This window comes from Tachyglossus aculeatus, chromosome 10 (genome assembly GCF_015852505.1).
Source record: "Tachyglossus aculeatus isolate mTacAcu1 chromosome 10, mTacAcu1.pri, whole genome shotgun sequence".
Classification (NCBI taxonomy): domain Eukaryota; kingdom Metazoa; phylum Chordata; class Mammalia; order Monotremata; family Tachyglossidae; genus Tachyglossus; species Tachyglossus aculeatus.
The window spans coordinates 1,867,195-1,888,888 of record NC_052075.1 but is presented as its reverse complement, the minus strand read 5'-3'; the positions used below and the strand labels follow the sequence as shown (position 1 = coordinate 1,888,888).

The 21,694-nt window shown below is 48.5% G+C and overlaps 1 protein-coding gene across 5 annotated transcripts in view; it reads right to left on the bottom strand.

Annotated features, from left to right (window-relative positions):
* NFIA (nuclear factor I A) overlaps window positions 1–21,694 on the bottom strand; it is a 438,948-nt gene that overhangs the window by 46,568 nt on the left and 370,686 nt on the right. For all 5 annotated transcript variants that reach the window (XM_038752096.1, XM_038752097.1, XM_038752098.1 and 2 more), the window contains exons 5-6: window positions 19,972–20,089; window positions 11,932–12,059 (exon numbers count right to left, since the gene is read on the bottom strand). In XM_038752096.1, coding sequence (XP_038608024.1) covers window positions 11,932–12,059; window positions 19,972–20,089 — 246 coding nt within the window. The remainder of the gene's footprint in view (window positions 1–11,931; window positions 12,060–19,971; window positions 20,090–21,694) is intronic.

Sequence of the window (21,694 nt, the reverse complement as noted above, 5' to 3'; positions counted from 1 at the left end):
TATTATTATTATTACTGTTATTAGGATGGAAGACACATTTAGGGATGATCCAGGGAAGCCTAGGTGTGGGCTACCCTGTGAGGGCCTGGATGGCTTCAGGCGACCTCTGAACCAGGGAAGCAGTTTGCACCCCACCCTTCCCCTCCCCACAGCACTTGTATACATTTGTACATATTTTTTACTTTATTAATTTTACTTGCACATATTTACTACTCTATTTTATTAATGACGTGCATATAGCTATAATTCTATTTATTCTGATGGTTTTGACACCTGTCTACTTGTTTTGTTTTGTTGTCTGTCTCCCCCTTCTAGACTGTGAGCCCACTGTCGGGCAGGGACCGCCTCTATACGTCACCTATTGGTACTTCCCAAGCGTTGAGTACAACGCTCTGCACAAAGTAAGCGCTCAATAAATATGACTGAATGAATGGCCTGGGAGTTGGAAGGACCTGGATTCTAATCCCGCCTCCGCCATCTGTCTGCTGGGTGACCTCGGGCGAGTCACGTTACTTCTCTGGGCCTCAGTGCCCTCATCGGTAAAATGGGGATTAAGACTGTGCGCCCCATGTGGGACAGGGACTGTGTCCAACCTCATTAGCTTTTATCTACCCCAGCGCTTAGAACAGTGCTTGCCACAAGTAAACGCTTAACAAATATCATCATTCTTATTATTTAACCGGCTAATACGAGGAGAGCTGGGAGAAAACTTGCCAAAATGGCTACCAGCCTTCTAAATGCAGCCCAGTGAGGCGACTGCCAGGAAGATCTGTGTTATTTTCGCGGCTTCAGTCAACCGCCTCCGCCGCCATTCCCTCCTCTTATTTAGTGCCAGGTACTCGGCGAGGCACGGCGGGGAGATATTCTTTGGTTGATAGGTTTCATTCATCCAGTTGTATTTATTGAGCGCTTACTGTGTGCAGAGCACTGTACTAAATGCTTGGGAGATTACAATGCAACAATAAACAGACACATTCTTTGCCCACAACGATCTTGAAGTCTAGAGGCGGGGGAGACAGACGCTAATAGAAATAAATCAATGACAGATATGGACATAAGTGCTTAGAACAGTGCTCACTGCTTAGAAAGTGCTTAATAAATGCCAATACAACAATAAACAGACACATTCTTTGCCCACAACCATCTTGAAGTCTAGAGGCGGGGGAGACAGATGCTAATAGAAATAAATCAATGACAGATATGGACATAAGCGCTTAAAGCAGTGCTCAGTGCTTAAACAGTGCTTTGCACATAGTAAGTGCTTAATAAATGCCAATACAACAATAAACAGACACATTCTTTGCCCACAACGATCTTGAAGTCTAGAGGCGGGGGAGACAGACGCTAATAGAAATAAATCAATGACAGATATGGACATAAGCGCTTAGAACAGTGCTCGCTGCTTAGAACAGTGCTTTGCACATAGTAAGTGCTTAATAAATGCCAATACAACAATAAACAGACACATTCTTTGCCCACAACCATCTTGAAGTCTAGAGGCGGGGGAGACAGACGCTAATAGAAATAAATCAATGACAGGAATGGACATAAGCGCTTAGAACAGTGCTCACTGCTTAGAACAGTGCTTTGCACATAGTAAGTGCTTAATAAATGCCAATACAACAATAAACAGACACATTCTTTGCCCACAACGATCTTGAAGTCTAGAGGCGGGGGAGACAGATGCTAATAGAAATAAATCAATGACAGATATGGACATAAGTGCTTACAACAGTGCTCAGTGCTTAGAACAGTGCTTTGCACATAGTAAGTGCTTAATAAATGCCAATACAACAATAAACAGACGCATTCATTGCCCACAACGATCTTGAAGTCTAGAGGCGGGGGAGACAGACGCTAATAGAAATAAATCAATGACAGATATGAACATAAGCGCTTAGTACAGTGCTCACTGCTTAGAACAGTGCTTTGCACATAGTAAGTGCTTAATAAATGCCAGTACAACAATAAACAGACACATTCATTGCCCACAATGATCTTGAAGTCTAGAGGCGGGGGAGACAGATGCTAATAGAAATAAATTAATGACACATATGGACATAAGCGCTTAGTATAGTGCTCACTGCTTAGAACAGTGCTTTGCACATAGTAAGTGCTTAATAAATGCCAATGCAACAATAAACAGACGCATTCATTGCCCACAACGATCTTGAAGTCTAGAGGCGGGGGAGACAGATGCTAATAGAAATAAATCAATGACAGACATGGACATAAGCGCTTAGAACAGTGCTCGCTGCTTAGAACAGTGCTTTGCACATAGTAAGTGCTTAATAAATGCCAATACAACAATAAACAGACGCATTCTTTGCCCACAACAATCTTGAAGTCTAGAGGCGGGGGAGACAGACGCTAATAGAAATAAATCAATGACAGATATGGACATAAGCGCTTACAACAGTGCTCAGTGCTTAGAACAGTGCTTTGCACATAGTAAGTGCTTAATAAATGCCAATACAACAATAAACAGACGCATTCATTGCCCACAACGATCTTGAAGTCTAGAGGCGGGGGAGACAGACGCTAATAGAAATAAATCAATGACAGATATGGACATAAGCGCTTAGAACAGTGCTTTGCACATAGTAAGTGCTTAATAAATGCCATTAAAAATAAAAAGTGCTGTGGGGCTGGGACAGGGGAAGAACAAAGGGAGCAAGTCAGGGCGACACAGAAGGGAGTGGGAGAAGAGTCGCTCGAATTTCCACATGCCGGTGAAATGCAGTCTTTCCATGTGTTGACAAACACAATGCAGGAGGCTCAGGGTTAGTGACTTTCAAAGAGCAGCACCCTCAGCTTATTTTCCTTTTCTTTCTTTTTATTTTCTGATATTTGTTACGCACTTACTATGTGCCAGGCACTGTACTAAGCGCTGAGGGTAGGTACAACCTAGGCCGGACACGGTCCATGTCCCTCATGGAGCTCGCAGTCTTCATTCATTCATTCAATCGTATGTATTGAGCACTTACTGTGTGCAGAGCACTGTACTAAGCCCTTGGGAAGTACAAGTTGGCAACACGTAGAGACGGTCCCTACCCAACAGCGGACTCACAGTCTAGAAGACTTATTCCTCATTTTGCAGGTGAGGGAACTGGGGCCCAGAGAAGTGAAGTGATTTGCTCAAGGTTACAAAGCAGACAAGTGGTGGATTAGAACTCAGGTCCCTGTGACTCCAGGCCCGAGCTCTTTCTGCTAGGCCACACTGCTTCCCTTCCCTTCTTCTCTTTCCTTTTCTTTTCCTTAATAATTTCTCACAAACACAGGGTCCTCAGCTCCCCACACACTCCACAGTTTTAGGTAGGGACTGTCTCTATATGTTGCCAATTTGTACTTCCCAAGCACTTAGTACAGTGCTCTGCACATAGTAAGCACTCAGTCAACCAGTGGTATTTATTAAGCCCTTATTGTGTGCAGAACGCTGTACTAAGAGAAGCAGCAAGACCTACTGGCAAGGGCTTTAGAGTCAGAGGACCTGGGTTCTAATCCCAAGCTCTACCACTTACCCGACGTGTGACTTTGGGCAAATGACTTAACTTCTCTGAACCTCAGTTATCTCATCTGTAAAATGGGGATTAAGATGGTGAGCCCTATGTGGGACAACCTAATTACCTTGTGTTCTACCCCAGGAGTTAAAACAGCACTCGGCACATAGTAAGCGCTTAGCAAATGCCATCATTATTCTGATTATTATTACTAAGCGCTTGGGCTAGTCCAAACTAACAGAGTGGGTAGACACATTCCCTCCCCACAGTGAGCTTATAGTCTAGAGGGGGAAGACAGGCAATAGAATAAATGACAGGTAGGTCAAATGGCAGAGTGTAAGGATATGGACATAATAACGATGATGATCGCATTTATTAAGTGCTTACTACATGCAAAACACTGTTCTAAATGCTGGAGAGATTAGGTTGTCCCATGGAGGGCTCACAGTCTTAATCCCCATTTTACAGATGACACAACTGAGGCACAGAGAAGTGACGTGACTTGCCCAAAGTCACAAAGCTGACAATTGGTGGAGATGGAGTTTGAACCCATGACCTCTGACTCCAAAGCCCGGACTCTTTCCACTGAACCACAAGGGCTGAGGGTGGGGTGACTATCAGAAGCAGCGTGGCTCAATGGAAAGAGCCCGGGCTTTGGAGTCAGAGGTCAGGGGTTCAAATCCCGGCTCTGCCAACTGTCAGCAGTGTGACTTTGGGCAAGTCACTTCACTTCTCTGGGCCTCAGTTACGTCATCTGTAAAATGGGGATTAAGACTGTGAGCCGCCTGTGGGACAACGTAATCTCTCCAGCACTTAGAACATTGTTTTGCACGTAGCAAGCGCTTAATAAATGCCATTATTATTAAGGGGTACAGACCCAAGTGCACAGGCCCTAAGCCAAGCCTCCATCCAGGAGAGCTGTCATGTTAAGTTTCTCAAAACTGAGGGAAACGGTGAAAGCGGGTAACGAATGGCAAAACGGGGAGGTGAGCGAGAATCTCAGGTCAGCCCACTCAGCGCTTTCCTTCCAAACCGGATCACGGCCCGAGCCCTCGATCTTTCATCTCCGAGCTCACGCCGTCCTCCCCACAAATAAAACCTCCCCACCTGCTCTGTCCGGACCCGGGGGAAGGCCGCCTTCCCTCCCCGCCCCGCGGTGCCCTCGCCAACCCCGTGAAGAGAACACGGATCCGAGCGGATGCCACGTTACAACCGCATGGGCACCGGAGGAAAATTAATTTGAACAAGAAAGAAACAGAAAAAGGCCCTGCCTGCGAATCCCGGAAGAGGGCAACATATTTCATCATTTATAATGTGTCACCTTTCACAGAAAGAAGCTCTATTTCTCATTCCCGGTCTACCTCTCGCTCTCTGCCCAGCTCTTTATAATAATAATAATAATAATAATAATGGCATTTATTAAGTGCTTACTATGTGCAAAGCACCGTTCTAAGCACTGGGGAGGTTACAAGGTGATCAGGTTGTCCCATGGGGGGCTCACAGTCTTCACCCCCATTTGACAGATGAGGTCACTGAGGCCCAGAGAAGTGAAGTGACTTGCCCAGAGTCACACAGCTGACAATTGGCAGAGTCAGGATTCGAACCCATGACCTCTGACTCCAAAGCCCGGGCTCTTTCCTATTGAGCCACACTGCTTCTCTCTCCCTTGCTTTCTGTCTCCCTCCTTCTGTCGGTCTCTTCTCTCGCTTAGTAGAAGCAGCACTTACTGAGAGTTCTTGTACATCGCGCTAGGGGGTTGGGCACCCTGCACTGTCTCCCTCCATGTGGCTCTATTCCATCTGCCGTCTGTCTCCCTCGGTCAGGGAATCATTACGAAGAAGAAACTTTCTTGCTCATTTCATTTCCCCACAATCCATCGATAAATGGTATTTATTGAGCTCTATAATAATAATAATAATAATAATAATGGCATTTGTTAAGTGCTTACTATGTGCAAAGCACTGTTCTAAGCTCTGGGGAGGTTACAAAGTCATCCGGTTGTCCCATGGGGGGCTCACGGTCTTAATCCCCATTTTACAGATGATGTAACTGAGGCCCAGAGAATAATAATAATAATAATGATGTTGGTATTTGTTAAGCGCTTACTATGTGCCAAGCACTGTTCTAAGTGCTGGGGGCACACAAGGTAATCAGGGTTGTCCCAGGTGGGGCTCACAGTCTTAATCCCCATTTTACAGATGAGGGAACTGCGGCACAGAGAAGTGAAGTGACTTGCCCAAAGTCACACGGCTGACAATTGGCGGAGAAGGGATTTGAACCCGTGACCTCTGACTCCCAAGCCTGGCCTCTTTCCACTGAGCCATGCCGCTTCAATGCTACTATGTACGGAGCACCGAACTGTGTTCTCAGCATGCCTCAGTGGAAAGAGCGCGGGCTTTGGAGTCAGATTGTCATGGGTTCAAATCCCAGCTCTGCCAATTGTCAGCTGTGTGACTTTGGGCAAGTCACTTCACTTCTCTGGGGCTCAGTTCCCTCATCTGTAAAATGGGGATGAAGACCGTGAGTTCCCCGTGGGACAACCGGATCACTTTGTAACCTCCCCAGCGCTTAGAACAGTGCTTGGCACATAGTGAGTGCTTAATAAATGTCATTATTATTATTATTATTAATAATAACAGAAGCAGACACGTTCCCAGAACACCACAAAGCCTGATTGGGAGAGGGACAATGATACATTGATGGCAGACTGGGTTGCTCTCTGAAGGACGCATGTTTATGCTGTGGAAGAGCTCGGCTTCGATCAATCAGTGGTATGTACTGAGCGCTTACCGTGTGCAGGGTACTGTACTAAGCGCTTGGAAAGGTACAACCTATCAGAGTGGGTAGACACGTTGGCAGCCCACAAGGAGCTTACAGTCTAGAGGCTTCGCAGCGTGGCTCAGTGGAAAGAGCCCGGGCTTGGGAGTCAGAGGTCATGGGTTCTAATCCCGGCTCCGCCACTTGTCGGCTGGGTGACTCTGGGCAAGTCACTTAACTTCTCTGTGCCTCAGTTCCCTCATCTGTAAAAGGGGGATTAAGATTGTGAGCCCCACGTGGGACACCCTAATCACCTTGCATCCCTCCCATCATCATCATCATCATCAATCGTATTTATTGAGCGCTTACTATGTGCACAGCACTGTACTAAGCGCTTGGGAAGTACAAATTGGCAACATATAGAGACAGTCCCTACCCAACAGTGGGCTCACAGTCTAAAAGGGGGAGACAGAGAACAAAACCAAACATATTAACAAACTCCCAGCGCTTAGAACTATGCTTTGCACATAATAAGCGCTTAACAAATACCATTATTATTAGTATTCTCCCCGCTGAGCCTGAAGCAGAGGCTCTGAAGGCACCGTGGCGAGCTGCCATAGAGGGGTTTCCCAATCGTGACCCGGCAGGATGGAGCCATCCCGGGGAGAGGCCGGCCCGGCCCTGGAGATTCTGGTTTTTCCTCAGCCGACGGGACGGTGGCTTGGGTCACGTCCCGCGCTTCTCTCTGCGGAGGATTGGCCGGGCGTGTTTGTGCTCCGCGTCCCTCGGCATCCGATGAGGCAGTGACGGATCGATTTCCTTATGAGTGCAATTAGCAAAGAGCGTCTCACTCCCCTGACTGCGGTCATCTCTCGGGAAAGCTTCACTGCTGGTGGCTTCCCCTGGAGCCGGGCCCAGCCTACGCTCGGCAAGGAGGACTCCGCATTTGCGATTTTGTTATTTGTGGAGTCATTTTTTTTACGGCACTCGGTAAGCACTTATTATGTGCCAGGCACCGTACTAAGCGGTGGGGTAGATGCAAGCTAATCGGGTTGGACACAGTCCCTGTCTCATCTGGGGCTCACAGTTTCACTCCTCGTTTTACAGCCACGAGAAGCAGCGTGGCTCAGTGGAAAGAGCCCGGGCTTTGGAGTCCGAGGTCATGGGTTCAAATCCCAGCGCTGCCAATTGCCAGCTGTGTGACTTTGGGCAAGTCACTTCACTTCTCTGGGCCTCAGTACCCTCTTCTGTTAAATGGGGATGAAGACTGTGAGCCCACCGTGGGACAACCTGATCACCTTGCAGCGCTTAGAACAGTGCTTTGAACATAGTAAGCGCTTAATAAATGCCATCATTATTATTATTATTACAGATGAGGTCACTGAGGCCCAGAGAAGTGGAGTGACTTGCCCAAGGTCACACGCAGCGGACACGTGGCGGAGCCGGGATTAAGCCATGCTGCTTCTCTAGTCTTCCTCTAGAGCTTGGACTACCATTGTGATGGAATTCAGGATGACCTTTCAAGTAGGAAAGAGCCCCACGGAAGTCAGGATTCAGCTCCTGAAAATAGGGCATGGTGGGAGGGGGCTGGAGAGGAGGGAATAATGGAAAACAGCATGTCCCAACAGAGAGAGTCCAGTCCCGGGAGTTAGGAGACCTGAGTTCTAATACTGGCCCCACCACTTGTCTGCTGTGTGACCTTGGTCAAGTCTTTGGGCTCTAGTTTCCTCCTCTGAGAAATGGGGATTTAATACCTGCTCTCCCTCCCCCTTAGATTCATTCATTCATTCATATTTATTGAGTGCTTACTGTGTGCAGAGCACTGTACTAAGCGCTTGGGAAGTACAAGTTGGCAACATATAGGGACGGTCCATTCAATCGTACTTATTATTATTATGGTATTTGCTAAGCGCTTACTATGTGCCGAGCACTGTTCTAAGCGCTGGGGCAGATACAAGGTAATCAGGTTGTCCCAAGGGGGGCTCACAGTTTTAATCCCCATTTTACAGATGAGGGAACTGAGGCACAGAGAAGTTACAGTAGACAAGCGGAGGAACCTCATCCTCTGATTCCCAAGGCCGCGCTCTTTCCACTAAGCCACGCTGCTTCCCCTTATTGAGCGCTTACTGTGTGCAGAGCACTGTACTAAGCGCTTGGGAAGTACAAGTTGGCAACATATAGGGACGGTCCATTCAATCATAGTTACTATTATTATGGTATTTGTTAAGCGCTTACTATGTGCCGAGCACTGTTCTAAGCGCTGGGGCAGATACAAGGTAATCAGGTTGTCCCATGTGCGGCTCACAGTTTTAATCCCCATTTTACAGATGAGGGAACTGAGGCACAGAGAAGTTACAGTAGACAAGCGGAGGAACCCCATCCTCTGATTCTCTCTATATGTTGCAAACCTATAGAGACTATATGTGTCTTTATGTTGCCAACTTGTACTTCCCAAGCACTTAGTACAGTGCTCTGCACACAGTAAGCGCTCAATAAATACAATTGATGATGCTGCTGATGATGATGATTCCCAAACCCGCGCTCTTTCCACTAAGCCACACTGCTTCCCCTTATTGAGCGCTTACTGTGTGCAGAGCACTGTACTAAGCACTTGGAAAGTACAATACAGCAGTAAAGAGACAATCCCTGCTCACAAATCTGGGGCAGGGACTGTGTCTGGTCTGACTGCTTTGTAGATACCACAGCATTTATCACAGTGCTTGGAATATAGTAAGCCCTCAACACATACCGTGATTACTATTATTATTAATGATTAGCAGGGTTGGTTTAAATGAAAATATGCCGACAACAATCATCCCTAGGCAGCTGGAGTTTGGATTCACCTCGCTCTCAACCCGCTTTGAGAACAAGGCCCAGATTTGTGAAATTCCGGAACCCCAATGCGCAGGGTCGACTGTGAGGTGGGAATGGTCCACGATATAATTTCCCCACCTTCGCGTCCAGCCCTGGACGAGGGCCTCGACCCTGTGGTCCGGGTCAGACTGAGGAGCCCGAATGAAAGCCCCATCCGCTTCTAGGCCCCTCGGGGAAACGAGAGCCGATCGGTCGGTCTGCCTCCTCCGGCTGGTGGCCGATCGATTGGACATCGAGAGGGTCAATCCTCACTGGGACGCCCGGTGCTCAGAGAAACCCCCGGGTCCTCGAGATGGAAGACATCAAGAGATGCAAACTCACGGGGGTGATTTCCATCGACAAATCAAATCGCCTCCTTGGGGCGAGGGAGGAGGGGGGTAAAAAAACCCCAACAACTTTCAAATGAAAGGCAGGTGTGGCCTTCGCACAAAGGCGGACATCAAAGAACCCCAGGTATTGGGCAGAGCCAGGGCCTGTTTCCTGCGAATCCCATAAAGCATTTTATACTGTTCCGTGAGCCCCTCCAGCCCTCCCAGCGCTCCCCAGTCTGGAGCCGCAGATTTACGACCGGGGAAAGCTGGGGGGATGCGGGGAAGACTGAGAGCAGACGCCTCTTCACAGCCGCATGAGCATTTCCTGGGCCGAGCAGCCATGGCAGGGCTCATGCTTCTTGGGGCCAACGGCAGTGCGGGTAATGTCATTTTCCAAGGCCCAAACGGGGGCCGATCTGGCCTTGTCACCCCCTTACTCCCTCAATTAAGCACTCAATAAATACGATTGATTGATTGATTACTCCCCCAGCCCCGGACCCCAAATTTTCCCAATGCAGACATGGTTGATTACATCCAGGCCTCCAACTTTTCCCATCCCTTCAATCCGCAGCCCAGACAACCGGTCCTTTCATAGACCACCATATAACGTAAGCTCCTTGAGGGCAGGGATAGCGTCTGCTAACTATTTTACTGGACTCCAATCTGTACTTCCCAAGCGCTTAGTACAGTGCTCTGCACACAGTAAGCGCTCAATAAATACGATTGATGATGATGATGATGACTCTCCCAAGGGCTTAGTACAATGCTCTGCCTTCAGGGACCTCGTTTTATTGGGGGAAAAAAGCATCTTTGCGTCAGCAAAACATTTTACCCACGGCTGCAGTTTTCAATAGCCTTTATTAGGTAAATGTTTAGTAGCGTGCTCCGCATGGAATATGTGCCCAATAGATACTATCGACCGATTGACTGATGATTGTCAGAGGTATCGAAAGCATCTCAAAGGGCGACTGACAGCATCCAAAGCCCCTTCAGGACCAGAAATGTCCGTTTTGTTTCCCATTTTGTGTAGCTCTTTTTGCGGGGAGGACAGGGACTAAGGATCAATGAATTTAGAGGCTTCAGGTCCTGCAGATAGGTGTTACCAAGTGTCTAGTACAGCGCTCTGTGCACAGGAAGTACTCAGTAAATTCAAACTGACTGACTGATCCAGGGGCCGGAGCAGTGGTCTCTACTCCCCTCAGCTCAGCATGGCTTAGTGGACAGAGCGTGGGGAGAAGCAGCGTGGCTCAGTGGAAAGAGCTTGGGCTTTGGAGTCAGAGATCATGGGTTCGAATCCTGGCTCCACCAATTGCCAGCTGAGTGACTTTGGGCGAGTCACTTAACTTCTCTGTGCTTCAGTTACCTCATCTGGAAAATGTGGATGAAGACTGGAAGACTGTGAGACCCACTTGGGACAACCTGATCACCTTGTAACCTCCCCAGCGCTTAGGACAGTGCTTTGCACATAGTAAGCGCTTAATAAATGCCATTATTATTATTATTAGATGGGAGACCTGGGTCCTAGTCCTGGTTCTGCCCTGGCTCACTGAGTGACCTTGGTCAAGTCTCAATTCCCATTTTACAGATAAGGTAGTGGAGGCCCAGAGAAGAGAAGTGAAGTGACTTGCCCAAGGTCACGCTGCAGACAGGCCATTGTTATATCCACTATAATAATAATAATGATGGCATTATTAAGCGCTTACTATGTGCAAAGCACTAGTCTAAGCGCTGGGGAGGTTACAAAGTGATCAGGTTGTCCCACGGGAGGCTCACAGTCTTAATCCCCATTTTCCAGATGAGGTAACTGAGGCCCGGAGAACTGAAGTGACTTGCCCAAAGTCACACAGCTGACAATTGGCAGAGCCGGGATCTGAACCCATGACCTCTGACTCCAAAGCCCGCGCTCTTTCCATTGAGCCACGCTGCTTCTCCTGAGCCATGCTGCTTCTCCCAAGTGCTTAATACAGTGCTTTCCACACATAAGCGCTCAATAAATACAACTGACTGACTGATTATTACTACCACCGGCACCACCGCCGACTACGGCAGTGAGGGGTGCCCGCCTTGAACCTCGGACTCGGAAGCGGGGTGACAAGGGGGAAAGGGGAGAGGCCCACTCCATAGACTGAGCCCCCTCCTTCCTCTCCCCCTCCTCCCCCTCTCCATCCCCCCGCCTTACCTCCTTCCCTTCCCCTCAGCACCTGTATATATGTTTGTACGGATTTATTACTCTATTTATTGATTTATTTTACTTGTACATATCTATTCTATTTATTTTATTTTGTTAATATGTTTGGTTCTGTTCTCGGTCTCCCCCTTCTAGACCGTGAGCCCGCTGTTGGGTAGGGACCGTCTCTATACGGTGCCAGCTTGGACTTCCCAAGTGCTCAGTCCAGTGCTCTGCACACAGTAAGCGCTCGATAAATACGATTGATTGATTGATTGATTGATTGACTTGGGGCCCCTCCGCTCGCGCCTGCCGGCCTTACCTGGCTCCACTTCATGCCAGCCGCTGGACTGGCTGCCACTTCCGGGCGAGCGCCCTTGGCTTGCATAGAACGGCTCTTCGCCGGGGCTGTCCATCTCATCCTCCACGGACTTGAGGCGCTTCGTGGAGCTAGACCGCAACGGAAAGCAGTGACCGGTTCGTGGCAAAGCCTGCCCGCCGACCCCCTGCAGTCTCCCTGGCTCCGAGGGCGTCCCCCAAACCCTACCCCAGACCCCCCCCCCCCCCCCACTAAAGCAGCTCAGCGTAGCTCAGTGGAAAGAGCCCGGGCTTCGGAGTCAGAGGTCATGGGTTCAAATCCCAGCTGTGTGACTTTGGGCAAGCCACTTAACTTCTCTGTGCCTCAGTTACCTCATCTGTAAAATAGGGGGTGAAGACCGTGAGCCCCCCGTGGACCAACCTGATCACCTTGTAACCTCCCCAGCGCTTAGAACGGTGCCTTGCACATAGTAAGCGCTTAACAAATGCCGTTATTATTGAGAAGCAGCGTGGCTCAGTGGAAAGAGCCCGGGCTTTGGAGTCAGAGGTCACGGGCTCAAATCCCAGCTCCGCCAATTTTCAGCTGTGTGACTTTGGGCAAGTCACTTCACTTCTCTCTGCCTCAGTTCCCTCATCTGGAAAATGGGGATTAAGATTGTGAGCCCCCCGTGGGACAACCTCATCACCTTGTAACCTCCCCAGCGCTTAGAACAGTGCTTTGCACATAGTAAGCGCTTAATAAATGCCATTATTATTGAGAAGCAGTGTGGCTCAGTGGAAAGAGCCCGGGCTTTGGAGTCAGAGGTCACGGGCTCAAATCCCGACTCCGCCAATTTTCAGCTGTGTGACTTTGGGCAAGTCACTTCACTTTTCTCTGCCTCAGTTCCCTCATCTGGAAAATGGGGATTAAGATTGTGAGCCCCCCGTGGGACAACCTGATCACCTTGTAACCTCCCCAGAGCTTAGAACAGTGCTTTGCACATAGTAAGCGCTTAATAAATGCTATTATTATTATTATTATTATTATTATCTGGCTTGGAAGCAGCGCACTGTGTTAGCGTCGGGGAGCAGTGCTCTGCACATGGTAAGCGCTCAATAAATACGACTGAATGAATGTGCTCGGCTCGAAAGTCCCGAGGGCCAGGTCCGGGCCTAGGCGCCCACCGCCTCCGAGAAGCCTTCTTCCTGGACCCCTGACCCCGGGGCCGGCCGCGCTTCCTAGTCACAGCCTTCACTTCAGCTCTTCGGTGGAAGTCCGACAGGTCCCAGAGTAGGGAGGGTAGTAGGGGATTAAACCGGGGAAGGTCCTCATCCGCTTAGACCACCACGGATTTGGATCCGAAGGACCACCTATGGTCAGAATTCCACCTCAAGGGGCTATTTTTTGTGGAAAGCTGGGCCTCAGTTTCCTCCACGTGGAAAACGACTATAAAGTAGCAATTCTCCCTCCCTCTTTGTAGTGAGCCCCATGCGGGCCAAGGACGGGGACTGATCTGATGTTCTGGATAATAATAATAACGATAATAATAATAAGTGTAGTATTTGTTAAGTGCTTACTTAAATGTTAAGCGATAAGCGCTCCTGGCTGTGCCCAGGTCTTCCCGCAGCTCTGGGGCGGCTGGCTGGACGACTACGCAGAGCGACACTGCCCAGTGGAAAGAGCCCGGGCCTTTTATTCAGAAGACCTGAGTTCTAAGCCTAGCCCCACCACTTGTCTGCTGGATGACCTTGGGCAAGTCACTTCAATTCTCTGGGCCTCGGTTTCCTCAACTCTGATTTTTTTTAAATGGTATTTGCTAATAATAATTTGTTAATAATTTCTTAGTAATTTGTTAAGTGTTTACTATGTGCCAAGCACTGTTCTAAGCGTTTACTATGTGCCAGGCACTGTACTCAGTGCTGGTTGGACTGAGGTTGGACACAATCCATGTCCCGCATGGGGCTCTCAGTCTTAATCCCCATTTTAAAGATGAGGGAAGGTAAGGGATTCAGCACTTGATCTCCACTGTACTTAGACTGTGAGTCCTACATGGACTCCCCCCTCTTAGACTAAATCCTCCCCCCCCCCCCCTTTTAGACTGTGAGCCCACTGTTGGGTAGGGACTGTCTCTATATGTTGCCAATTTGTACTTCCCAAGCGCTTAGTACAGTGCTCTGCACATAGTAAGCGCTCAATAAATACGATTGATGATGATGATGATGAACAGGGACCATATCTGACTGTTAACTTGCATCAGCGCTTAGAACAGTGCTTTGCACATAGTAAGCGCTTAACAAATACCAACATTATTATTATCTACCCCAGGGCTTACAGCAGTGTTTAACACATTGGAAGCATTTAGCGAACACCATAATTATTATTATTCAGGCTGGACAACTGACAGTTGTCCTTAAACAGCCGCTCTCATTCCCCAACCATGTGGGATAAACGAACAGTAGTATTTATTGAGCACCTACTGTATGTAGAACACTGTACTGAGCACTTGAGAGAGTACAACTGAGGTTAGAAGAAACAGTTTCTGCCCTCAAGAAGCTAAAAGTGCTTTGGTTGTAGAGGACTATGATGAGCTCTTGAGGAGAGAGTTCAATTGAGGTACAAGATACGATCCCTGCCCTTCAGGAGCTTATCGTCTACTATGGAGAGAACACTGTACTGAGTGCTAGAGAGATGATGACAGGGTTTGGAGTCAGAGGTCATGGGTTCAAATGCCGGCTCCATCAATTGTCGGCTGTGTGACTTTGGGCAAGTCACTTCACTTCTCCGTGCCTCAGTTACCTCATCTGTAAAATGGGGATGAAGACCGTGAGCCCCACGTGGGACAACCTGATCACCTTGTAACCTCCCCAGTGCTTAGAACGGTGCTTTGCGCATAGTAAGTGCTTAATAAATGCCATCATTATTATTATTATTATTACTAGACAAGGTCCCTGCCGTCAAGGAGCTTCCAGTCTTGAGGTTTTAACGCATCTCTTTAAGATGGCAGGGCTTGGACGGAGGCATTTTTAGGGCAGGGTAAGTGATTAACAAGAACAGCCTAATTCTAGGTGTCCAATCTTCCGGGTGCTAATTGATGAGCACAGATAGATATTTAGATATCTATCTAGATATCTATCTATCTATCTATCTAGATAGATAGATATTTAGATAGATTTTAGACTGTGAGCCCACTGTTGGGTAGGGACTGTCTCTATATGTTGCCAATTTGTACTTCCCAAGCGCTTAGTACAGTGCTCTGCACACAGTAAGCGCTCAATAAATATGATTGATGATGATGATGATAGATATGCGGGTTTTGCCCTCATTCGTGCATTCATTTATTCAGTGGTAACTGTTGAGCATCCGCTCTTTGCCGAGCACCATCCTGGATTCAGACTCTCCGTGACCCTGGACGTCTATGTCAAACCCAGCAGTGACCGATAGCTTCAGGGCTGTTCAGGGAGCCCAACTTTCGAGCCCAGAATTTAGAAATCGATCACACAATGGTTTTAACTGAGCACTTACTATGTGCAGAGCACTGTACTAAGCAGCTGGGAATGTACAATGTAGCAGAGATGCATTCCCCGCCCACAAGGAGTTTGCAGTCTGTAGTCTTCCCTTGACAGCTGTTTGAGTTTTGAGGGTGTCACGTCTCCAGCAGTGAAATTGTGAGGGTTTGTGAGGGTGGCGGATTGAAGGAGGGTCTTGTCTCTGTCTAACGCGACCCAGGTGACATTCCCACGCCTCACCAAGGCCCAATCCACCGGAAAGCGGATGGGCCGGATGCCGGCTCGTGGGGTTCATCCCAAAAGTCCAGTCCCTCTCTTCTCTATATGTTGCCAATTTGTACTTCCCAAGAGCTTAGTACAGTGCTCTGCACATAGTAAGCGCTCAATAAATACGAATGATGATGATGATGACCCCGGGCAGGACCGGCCATGGAAGTCGTGCCCCTTAAAAGCTCGCTCACCATCTTACCTCCTTCCCTTCCCCACAGCACCTGTATATATGTATATATGGTTGTACATATTTATTACTCTATTTATTTATTTATTTTACTTGTACATTTCTATCCTATTTATTTTATTTTGTTGGTATGTTTGGTTCTGTTCTCTTTCTCCCCCTTTTAGACTGTGAGCCCACTGTTGGGTAGGGACTGTCTCTATATGTTGCCAATTTGTACTTCCCAAGCGCTTAGTACAGTGCTCTGCACATAGTAAGCGCTCAATAAATACGATTGATTGATTGATTGATTGATTGATTTGCCAGCAAACAGCCAGCCCTGATCGGGAGCTCATTAAACCCAGCATCGATAGTTAATGGCTCAGTAATACGTTGGTTTTTCTCTCCTCAGGTAGTGCCCAGCATAGGAAAAAAAGCGATTTCCCTAAATACTCCGACGAGCGTGGGTTATAATAATAATAATAATGGCATTTATTAAGCGCTTACTATGTGCAAAGCACTGTTCTAAGCGCTGGGCACTGTTCTAAGCGCTGGGTTAATTATCGTGGGAGGGCCATGGAGAGCGGGATCTTGGGGTGAGGGGGTTTCTGGACCCGGGGTGCATGTGTTGCCAGCTTGTACTTCCCAAGCGCTTAGTCCAGTGCTCTGCACACAGTAAGCGCTCAATATATACCACTGAATGAATGAATGAATGTGTGTTTGTGGGGGAGGGGGAAGCATTATTGGACTTCTGCCTTTGAAGACCTAGAGCGGGACATGACAGACCCCCGACCCAAGGGCTGGGACATCCCGAGGAAACAAACTGCAGGGGGGCTGGACGAGCCCTCGGTGGGTGGCAGAGGAGTAAAGATGGGGTTCAGCCCCCCAGCTCGCCCACGCATCAGGTGTCAGTGGCTTCCACCCAACTGGGGGACTCCTCTGAGTCTTGAAGGCCGGGGACCTCAGGTCCAGCGCTTCGAACAGTGCTTTGCACATAGTAAGCGCTTAACAAATACCTTTATTATTATTATTACTATTGTCAGCTGTGTGACCTTGGGCAAGCCACTTAACTTCTCTGTGCCTCAGTTACCGCATCTGTAAAATGGGGATTAAGACTGTGAGCCCCAAGTGGAACAACCTGATCACCTTATATCCCCCCCCCAGCACTTAGAACAGTGCTTTGCACATAGTAAGCGCTTAACAAATACCATTATTATTATTATTATTATTACTGTCAGCTGTGTGACCTTGGGCAAGCCACTTAACTTCTCTGTGCCTCAGTTCCCTCATCTGTAAAATGGGGATTAAGACTGTGAGCCCCAAGTGGGACAACCTGATCACCTTATAAGCCCCCCAGCGCTTAGAACAGTGCTTTGCACAGAGTAAGCGCTTAACAAATGCCATTATTATTATTATTATTATTGTTACTGTCAACTGTGTGACCTTGGGCAAGCCACTTAACTTCTCTGTGCCTCAGTTCCCTCATCTGTAAAATGGGGATTAAGACTGTGAGCCCCAAGTGGGACAACCTGATCACCTTATAAGCCCCTCAGTGCTTAAAACAGTGCTTTGCACGTAGTAAGCGCTTAACAAATACCACCCAGCGCTTAGAACAGTGCTTTGCACATAGTAAGTGCTTAATAAATGCCATTATTATTATTATTATTATTAAATAGGCAGCTGGTCGTTCAGCCAACAGTCTGTGTGACGCGTCTCCGGAGAGCAGAGCACTGCCTCCAGTACTTAGGAGGGAGCAGCTGAGTTTTCTAAGAGCCCATCCCCGCCCTGGAGCTCCCAATCCAATATCCCCTTCCTCCCTTCAAGGCCCTGCTGAGAGCTCACCTCCTCCAGGAGGCCTTCCCAGACTGAGCCCCTTCCTTCCTCTCCCCCTCGTCCCCCTCTCCATCCCCTCCATCTTACCTCCTTCCCTTCCCCACAGCACCTGTATATATGGATATATGTTTGTACATAGTTATTACTCTATTTATTTATTTATATATTTTACTTGTACAGATCTATTCTATTTATCTTATTTTGTTAGTATGTTTGGTTTTGTTCTCTGTCTCCCCCTTTTAGACTGTGAGCCCACTGTTGGGTAGGGACTGTCTCTCTATGTTGCCAATTTGTACTTCCCAAGCGCTTAGTATGGTGCTCTGCACATAGTAAGCGCTCAATAAATACGATTGATGATGATCCCCGTCCAGCGGCCGACAGACCCCCGTGGCCCAAGGACGCCCTCTCAGAACAGGGAAACGAGATGGGAAAGGACTTCCCCAAGGATCGCCCCCCACCCAACCTCTCCAGAGGATTGAAGCTGAGATTGTTGTCTCTATATGTTGCCAACTTGTACTTCCCAAGCGCTTAGTACAGTGCTCTGCACACAGTAAGCGCTCAATAAATATGATTGATGATGATGATGATGATGGTTGCCCAATGGGAGACTAGGGATTTTTGTCTTTTCAAACAAGGGGGTGGGGAGGGTTGTCCCGGGCAGATCATCCAAACGATCCTCTCTGGGATGAAAAATGATCACCTTGGCGTTCAGACAGTGTCGACTCTGTGGCCGGCGCCGTGCCGGGCACGAGGGCTGAGACAGGGTTGAAACCAGAGAAGCAGCGTGGCCTAATAGTTAGAGCACGGCCCTGGGAGTCAGAAGGTCATGGGTTCTAATCCCAGCTCCGCCACTTGTCCGCAGTGTGACCCTGGGCACGTCACTTCACTTCTCTGGGCCTTGGTTCCCTCATCTGGAAAATGGGGATTGAGACCGCGAGCCCCACGTGAGACAGGGACTGTGTCCAACCCCATTTGCTTGCATCCACCCCAGCGCTTAGTACAGTGCGTGACACATAGTAAGTGCCTAACAAATACTATTATTATTAGTCCACCTCAGCGTGACGGCCTGGGCTCCTTGATTAATAATAATAATAATAATAATGATGGCATTTATTAAGCGCTTACTATGTGCAAAGCACTGTTCTAAGCGCTGGGGAGGTAACAAGGTGATCAGGTTGTCCCACGGGGGGCTCACAGTCTTCATCCCTATGTTACAGATGAGGGAACTGAGGCCCAGAGAAGTGAAGCGACTTGCCCAACGTCACCCAGCTGACAATTGGCGGAGCTAGGATTTGAACCCATGACCTCTGACTCCAAAGCCCGGGCTCTCCAGCTGTCTTGAGCTTCATGCTGGGCACCCTTAGGCTGTTGGGTAAATTCTGCAGACTGTAAATTGCCTCGACACTGTTAGCTCATTGCGGGCAGGGAATGTGTCCGTTTATTGTTCTGTTGTCTTCTCCCAAGCATTTAGTACAGTGTTCTGCCCACGGTAAACACTCAATAAATGCGACTGACTGCATAAATGAATAAATAAATAAAGCCCCTCCCTTCTACCGCGCTTTCTCCGTCTCAACGGAGGCTAGCGCTCTGATGGCACTGTTGGGTAGGGACTGTCTCTATATGTTGCCGATTTGTACTTCCCAAGCGCTTAGTACAGTGCTCTGCACATAGTAAGCGCTCAATAAATACGATTGATGATGATGGCAGATAATAATAATAATGATAGCATCTATTAAGTGCTTACTGTGTGCAAAACACTGTTCCAAGCACTAGGGAGGTTACAAGGTGATCAGGTTGTCCCATGGGGGGGGGGGCTCACAGTCTTCATCATTCATTCATTCATTCATTCAATCGTATTTATTGAGCGCTTACTGTGTGCAGAGCACTGTACTAAGCGCTTGGGAAGTACAAGTTGGCAACATATAGAGACGGTCCCTATCCAACAGTGGGCAAGCACTATTGTAAGCGATGGAATAGATACAAGCTAATCAGGTTGTCCCACTTGGGGCTCACAGTCTTCATCCCCATTGTACAGATGAGGGAACTGAGACACAGAGAAGTGACTTGCCCAGAGTCACACAGCTGGCAACTGGCGGAGCCAGGATTTGAACCCATGACCTCAGACTCCGAAGCCCGGGCTCTTTCCACTGAGCCACGGCAGGTGTGTTCTCCGCCTCCAGCAATGAGAGCCCGGTCTCCGGAGACCCCCAGGACGGCCCGCCCGGAGATCTCCGCTCGGCCCCTTCCAACCTCCGTGCCTCCCTGGGGGACCGGCCCCGCGATCCGGGTTACCTTGTGGACGAAGTGCTGGGTAGAGACCGCCTCATGGCTCCTGGGCTCATGCTGTAGTACGAAGAACTTTCCAGGTCGGAGAGAGAGAAATTGGGGCCCGTGCCTGCGGCGATCGGTGCTGGGGGCGTAAAGGGAAAAAGAAAAAGGGGGACAAACCCTCGGTGACATTCCTGGTTAGAAACAGTGGCTCGGCCTGGTACATGTTGATTTTCTTTTGGCTTCAATCCCGAAGGATCCAGGCACGCTTTATCCCGGGGAGAACACTGGAGGGAAGGATTCCAATGGGACCGGGGATTCCCCGTCTCAGCCCATTCCTGGCGTTCCCGGGGCGGGGGGTGGTCACGGGGAAAACCAGGACCACAGTGGGTCTATAGTGGTCTGGAGGTTTGCAATGGAGACTGTGAGCCCACTGTTGGGTAGGGACTGTCTCTATATGTTGCCAATTTGTACTTCCCAAGCGCTTAGTACAGTGCTCTGCACATAGTAAGCGCTCAATAAATACGATTGATGATGATTGATGATGATGAAGAACTTGGACTCCCCTGGGTTGCAACCCCCAACTACCACTGTAATAATAATAATAATAATAATAATGACATTTATTAAGCGCTTACTATGTGCCAAGCACTGTTCTAAGCACTGGGGAGGTTACAAGGTGATCAGGTTGTCCCACGGGGGGCTCACAGTCTTCATCCCCATTTTCCAGATGAGGGAACTGAAGTGAAGTGACTTCGCCAAAGTCACACAGCTGACAATGGCCAGAGCCGGGATTCGAACCCATGACCTCTGACTCCAAAGCCCGGGCTCTTTCCACTGAGCCACGCCGCTTCTCACTGTAGCAACTGCGCTGCCATTCAAGGTGTTCACAACTATCCGGCTAGTTGAAAGCATCAACTCGTCTACGTCACCTTCTTTCTTCCAGCTGGAATTCATTTTAGTGTCAGTCAATCGCATTTATTGAGCCTTTACTGTGCGCAGAGCACTGTACTAAGTGCTTGGGAGAGTGCAGAGAAGCAGCATGGCTCAGTGGAAAGAGCCCGGGCTTTGGAGTCAGAGGTCACGGGTTCAAATCCCGGCTCCGCCACTTGTCAGCTGTGTGACTTTGGGCAAGTCACTTCACTTCCCTGGGCCCCAGTTCCCTCGTCTGCAAAATGGGGATTAAGACTGTGAGCCCCCCGTGGGACAACCTGATCACCTTGTAACCTCCCCAGCGCTTAGAACGGTGCTTTGCACATAGTAAGCGCTTAATAAATGCCATCATTATTATTATTATCATCATCATCATCATCAATCGTATTTATTGAGCGCTTACTATGTGCAGAGCACTGTACTAAGCGCTTGGGAAGTACAAATTGGCAACATAGAGAGACAGTCCCTACCCAACAGTGGGCTCACAGTCTAAAAGGGGGAGACAGAGAACAAAACCAAACATACTAACAAAATAAAATAAATAGAATATATATGTACAAATAAAATAAATAAATAAATAGAGTAAAAGAAAATATGTACAAACATATATACATACATACAGGTGCTGTGGGGAAGGGAAGGAGGTAAGATGAGGGGATGGAGAGGGGGACGAGGGGGAGAGGAAGGTGGGGGCTCAGTCTGGGAAGGCCTCCTGGAGGAGGTGAGCTCTCAGCAGGGCCTTGAAGGGAGGAAGAGAGCTAGCTTTATTATTACAATATAACGATATTAATAGACACAATTCCTTCCCACAACG